Source organism: Nicotiana attenuata, unplaced genomic scaffold (assembly GCF_001879085.1).
Source record: "Nicotiana attenuata strain UT unplaced genomic scaffold, NIATTr2, whole genome shotgun sequence".
NCBI lineage: Eukaryota > Viridiplantae > Streptophyta > Magnoliopsida > Solanales > Solanaceae > Nicotiana > Nicotiana attenuata.
In genome coordinates, this window is record NW_017672322.1 from 36,402 (window position 1) to 42,459 (window position 6,058).

Sequence of the window (6,058 nt, forward strand, 5' to 3'; positions counted from 1 at the left end):
AGTATATTTGAAACAAAATTTAACAAGAGATACACACAATCTTCAATACCAAGCTCGACACATAATGTTGCACTCCACACAGTTTATAGTCTCCAGTATCCAACAAAACTTAGAAACATGTCTTCACAATTATTATCACTATTGTGAAACTTGAAATATGTTGATAAAGGGCAGCCCGGTGCACAAAACTCCCGCTATGAGCAGGGTTTGAGGAAGGGCTGGACCACAAGGGTCTATCGTACGCAGCCTTACCCTTCATTTCTACAAGAGCCTATTTCCACAGCTCGAACTCGTGACCTCCTGGTCACATGGCAGTAACTTTTACATTTACGCCAAGGCTCCCCTTCCAACTTGAAATATGTTGATAAATTTAAATTAAAAAAAAAAAAAAAAAAAGGGATCAAAAAGAAGCTTGAAAGAAAGAAGACACTCAACTCCATTACAAACAGACAACAGCATTCCACTATATTTCATCTGGCTGTTTCCAGTTTACAAGGTGAAAAGAAGATCCAACCATCCTGCCTAACAATTTGCCCAATAAAACCAACCTAAAACACAATTTTGTGGTACCAAGCAAAAAAATATGGCACTTTTACAACAATGCTGGCCTTTAAAATCAACAGCAGGAAGCATTAGCTTCACGACACAAATCAAAAGGTTGATGAAATAAACTAAAACAAATAAATAATTAAGGCATCACAAATATGGCCCATGTAAATATTGCAAGATGACCAGAACAAAAATCATCTTAAGATGTACAAATAGTACTGAAGAGTGGCTCATGCTTTCATTGTTCCACTTCTAATGCAGAAGAAATCCACTCTAATGCAGCTGAATGGACGTCTGTTTCCACATGCATAACAAGAGAGACCGGAGTGACTGCCACCTGAAGTGTACAAAAAGACCGAACTAGTCATGAGCATCTGAAGAACAGTGCTTCTATTGTGGTCAATTCAATAGTATAAACTGGTTTTAAGAAAATAAGGTAAGCTCAAACATTCCATATGTAATGTCAACAAGGACAGAGAACAAAAAGACACTCCAAACATAACTCTTTGACAATGAAAATATTTAAGTAGGCTAAAAAACGTTCCAGTTTGAAACAGAATACCCGAAGTGCCATGTAGGAAAATAGATAGTACGGAAGGATTGTGGAAACAGACTTACAAATCCATTTTCAAGAGCTCTAAAATCTAAGTCCTCGTCTTCTTCTTCCTGCTTCTTGTCAAGCAACTGCAGTGCAAATAACCAACAAAGTCAAGGAGAGAAGAAATTAAACCCAGTTGATATAAGCTTAAAAAGGGCAGGGTTGGGTGGGTGTTTTTTTTTTTTTTTTAGGGGGGGGGGGGGGGGGGGGGGTACAACAGCAGAGATGAGAAGGGCTAGCCGTAACCACATTATGTAGCATTTCAAGACATCAGCAGAGCATACTATATCATCAAAATAGCATTCCATTTATTAACACGTTTAGATGCATCACATCTCTCCACCTTTCTTTTGATAGAGTTGTATTTACAATGTCACAATTTGCAGTTTCGCTTGGAAATTTAACTGGCCCTTTGTACTCAATACTCATCGAGGAAAGCAGCTAGATACTATGTTGTGGGAGAAAGGAAAAAGCACACTTACCTCCAGTCTGAAGTACTTGACTTTCCTATCGGGATCAGATTTCCCTGCTACACCAACAGATTCAACGACCTCTATATTCTTTCTCTGTGTAGCTAATTTGCGAGCAGCACCCTGAGAAAAAACAAGAAGGCAAAGGTTTGATGATGTCCAAGAGAGGAGGAAAGACATGACGAAGGGGGCAACCAAAGACAAGTAGGGACATCACCACTTCATTTTCCAAATGCATGTCACAGTTTTCAAACAATTACTGCACATTATCGTCTTAATAAATAAGATGAGGCCTTTAAAACTACCTCAGATACCACTTAGCTAACCTGAAACTGCAAAATGTATCAACTTTCTAGTAACCATCCTTTCAGTTGAGCACTTGAACTTCTAGATTTATTATTCTTTCTATTTTTAGTTATATAATTTTTTCCTTTTTTTGGGGTGGACAAGTTGTACTTCTATACAGAGTATTCATGCAGTGGGATTGAGGCGTAGTTGATTGATTGATACTATTACACTTATTCATGATAACTTCAACTCTTTAAAAGTTTCTTTCAGTTAAAGGACAGGGGACAATTTAATTCTTAATCTCTAACTGTAACATCACTGCTTTGCTCCAACGGAGCTCTATTCTCCAAAAGATCCATAGTATCACTTTGTGATGAACTTGCTTTCACCATAATACAATTATTATGCTATTACATGACATGAAGCAACAATTATGTTAGAAACAGTGTCTACTCACTGCCGCAGAAGCATCTCGACCTAGTTGAGCAAGCTGCATCCCGAGGCTTTGCTGATTTGGAAGAAAACGCCCAGCAGCAAGATTTCTGGTAGATGAACTAGCTTGCCAGCAAAGCTTAGAGCTCCAGAGACTTTGCTTGGTCAATTTGAATCCCTGTCAAACAAAGGCGCTGAAATGACATATCTGTTTTTTATGTGAGCAAGAAGAATATGGTCCGCATACATAAAGGCAGGCCCTGATTTCAACAATAGGTGTATTACTGTATTGGATAAAAAATGGAAACGCGCTTTTGCCTTTGGCACCCAACACAGATAAACATACGTTAATCTTTCATGTTTATACCGGTTATAAGGGCATTATTTATCTCTAACGCAATGGTCAGACAACCAAATCATAAATCAAATTCATTTTCTTAACAATTTAAAAGAATCGGGTTCAATTTCATTTTTCTTCCTGGAAACTGGAGTGGGTGCAAGGACTGTTTTGGGGCTTAGCAAGAAAAGCATGACCATAGTCATCATGGAACCCTGACCCACCATAAGAAGACATTAGCACATAGGCGTGATATATTACTCATTTCTTTCTTTCCCCATGGAGGCGCAGTTCAGATGGAGATATATGACATACCTTGTTTGTCAGAGGGGATTTCGGAAGTCCGATATGCAACAAGCAACATTTGGGAAAAGCTCCCTTTTCAATATCTCTGATGGCTGCACTTATCAACGGTAGACAAACACTCACGGCATCCTTGAAATCACTTTCTTGACTTTCATCATTCCTCCTAAAGTATATTATTGAAGATGCTATTAATTTAAGCCGAGAAGAGTGATCGAAGTTTCAGTCATGTACTGTACGAAAAGGGTAAGTACCAGTCAAGTGATACTGATATGGATGGCACGCCATTAAACAATGCCTCCCTTGCACCAGCTACGACACCTGAGTAAAACCTGGACAGTGAAGTAATAGATATAGATAGTCACAAATTCTCAAGGACATAAAAGCAAAGAAATATATGTGACACAAACCTTCTGTCCACGAGCTGAATAACTTAGTAACCAAATAATTTTAAGCAATACATGTGTGCTGAGTTACAGTTTACAATGGCAAAGATTCTGGAAGGTTCAGCTTATGAAGCCAAAAGGAATGTCAACTAAAAAGAAACAGTACTTACATATGATGGCCACAACTTGAGCCCCTGTTGATTCCACTTATAACCTAAACATCCATGGGGAAAGAAAATAGAGTAGACTCAGCAGGTTAGCAATACCAAATCGAAATATCCTTTTCAAAACAATGATATAATTGAAAGGGTACAAAAGAATACCAGGACCGGCTTCGACCAGGAAAACAGTGCCCCACTCAAGGCTAATGACACACAATCTACGGGAGTCCCTGAAAGCAGATTCAATCCAAGAAGCATAACAATGTTAAGCTGAAATATGGTACAGAATTCTAATATACAAACTGTTCGACAAAGTGAAGGTACTATGATTCACAATAATCCTACAGCAATTATATGTTCATACCAGATACTTCATAAGCAGTAGCACCATGAACCTCTGTCGGCGTAACTGCAACGGTTTCTTTAAGAGTAACAGAGTGACCCGCCACCGATTTATCTCTACAATAACAGACATGATTTAATTTTAACCACAAAACAAAAAATTCTTCAAAGTCATTCAAAATCTTGGATGTGTTGCGCTTTAGTTCAACCTAAAAGGCACTCACAAAAAAATGGCACTTACTAAGCTTACTGAAGGGTTCACATTCAAACTTCAACACAAGATTATTTGAATTCACACTAAAGAACTTCAAAATTAACAACACTAAAACCATAACAACAACTATGCCTTAGTCACAAACAAGTTGAGTACTTGAGTTCGGCCAATTTATCTCTGCAATAGCAGATATCAATTAATCGCCAAAAGAAAAATCTTCAGAATCATTCACAATGTGTTGCTTTTAGCTAAAACACGATGGAACTCACAAAGGCGACCTCAAGGGTCCACACTCCACATTCAAACTTCAAAACAAAATTAGCTGAAAACACATTGCAAATTTCAAAATCAACGACACTAAAATCATACATGGAACTTAATTTTTCTTTCTCTTTTTCCTATTAGGAGTAGGTATTGGCGTTATGTGGGTATGTAAAACTAATGTAGCAGAACAACTTGTACCAATGTAAAAAAAAAAAAAAAAAATACTTCTTCCGTATAGGAACATTCAACTTTAAACTTCTCAAAAGTTTTATAGTCACACAAATATTATGTCATGATTCATATCACAAGTTTCAAAAATCCTTCATTTTTTTTTAAACTCCGTGTTGAGCAAATCATGTCATATAAAATAAAATGGAGGGAGTATATACATAAATGAAGGGAGATTATAGAAAACTCACGATTGGGGAGCGCAGACGTTAACATTACAGAGGCCTTGACGAACAAGAGCATCAACAAGACACGTCAGCCCAGGAGATTCAATCCCATCAGCGTTTGTAACCAATACAACGGGCTTTTTGCCGTCGGTGTCAGCTGCATCATCGGAAATGGAGTCGGAAGAAGAAGGCTGGGCCGCAGGTTCATCGTTATTATTGGGCTTCGATTGCTGATCTTGGGCCCCACCTTTTCTGTTGAGAAGAACTTCCTGAAGATTGGATACCAGACCCGGTGGCAAAAAATTGTTCTTCACAGCAGAAGTCGTCATTTTTTTTTCTATAGATGAGATGATGATTACAATGAAATGAAAAGGGAGAAAAAGAGAACCGGTTTTTGTTGAGCTACAGGAATGGGGAAATTTCAAAACCCTAGAGAGCAATTTTCAACAATGGATATACCTGTCCCCAACGGCGTTGTTTAGAGAGAGAAAGAAGAGAGAGAGAGAGGATATGGGTTTGTTTCGTCAATGGGGTACCGTGAGGAAGGAAAGGACTGAAGGAACAGTGATGAAATTGACGCCCATAAAACTAACAGCAATTCTCATTCTCACTGAAACGCGTTAGCTACACGAACTAATTAAGAACCAAAGGAACAACTACTACATCTTTTTGGTAGAATATATATATTTACAAACAAAACTTTTCATTCTACCCTCTTTACTCTTAATTAAAATCTTTTATAACCATACAAATATTATGGCCCAACTAAAATTTTGTCCCTTAAGCTTTTAATATCACTAATCTTTAGGGTAAGCGCGATGCGCGTGTACCCATATTAATAAGAATAGAGATTTATTGAAATTATATAATTATTAGAAATAAATATGATTGAGTTATAAAATAAAAATTTATGAAATAAGTGTAAATTCTTGAAAACGATGAATGTTGACCATATTTAGTTAAATGGATAACAATTTCTTCTGTCTATGGTATTTGCTTTGTCATAAAATTAGAACCTTAATTTTAGTGGTTATCTTTGTTCGTTAATGCTATAGAAAATTGTATGATTTAGTTGCGTGTGAAGGCAATTAGGAAAATATATATTGCACCCATAAATTTCTAATGATTTTTAGATAAGAAGTTTATACGCTAGCTTTGGCTTACTATATTTTTTTAAAAAGAATTATAGTTATATTACCTTAGTTCATTTAATGAATAATTTAATATAATATAAAATCGAAATTGATTTTAAAATTATTTTAGTATTTAAATATACTGTCAAATAATTATTCTGGATAATTAATCAAACATGGGTTAAA

At 36.5% G+C, this 6,058-nt stretch overlaps 1 protein-coding gene across 1 annotated transcript; it reads right to left on the reverse strand.

The window, feature by feature from the left end:
- Positions 1 to 412: 412 nt before the first annotated feature.
- Positions 413 to 5,396, reverse strand: LOC109212736 (5'-nucleotidase SurE-like). Its single transcript, XM_019376408.1, has 10 exons — positions 4,764 to 5,396; positions 3,889 to 3,983; positions 3,687 to 3,754; positions 3,534 to 3,577; positions 3,232 to 3,309; positions 2,990 to 3,143; positions 2,363 to 2,515; positions 1,630 to 1,740; positions 1,168 to 1,233; positions 413 to 886 (listed from the first exon to the last, which is right to left on the reverse strand). Exons 1-10 carry the CDS (start codon positions 5,066 to 5,068, stop codon positions 788 to 790), a joined length of 1,173 nt encoding a protein of 390 aa, XP_019231953.1. The 5' UTR covers positions 5,069 to 5,396; the 3' UTR covers positions 413 to 787.
- Positions 5,397 to 6,058: the final 662 nt, after the last annotated feature.

Excerpts from the sequence above, each read along its gene's own strand:
- LOC109212736 (XM_019376408.1), bottom strand. The coding sequence starts at position 5,068 with ATGACGACTTCTGCTGTGAAGAACAATTTTTTGCCACCGGGTCTGGTA. Across the intron at positions 3,144-3,231 it reads ATATCAGTATCACTTGACTG|GAGGAATGATGAAAGTCAAG; the intron begins GTACTTACCCTT and ends AATATACTTTAG. Across the intron at positions 887-1,167 it reads GAGCTCTTGAAAATGGATTT|GTGGCAGTCACTCCGGTCTC; the intron begins GTAAGTCTGTTT and ends TGTACACTTCAG.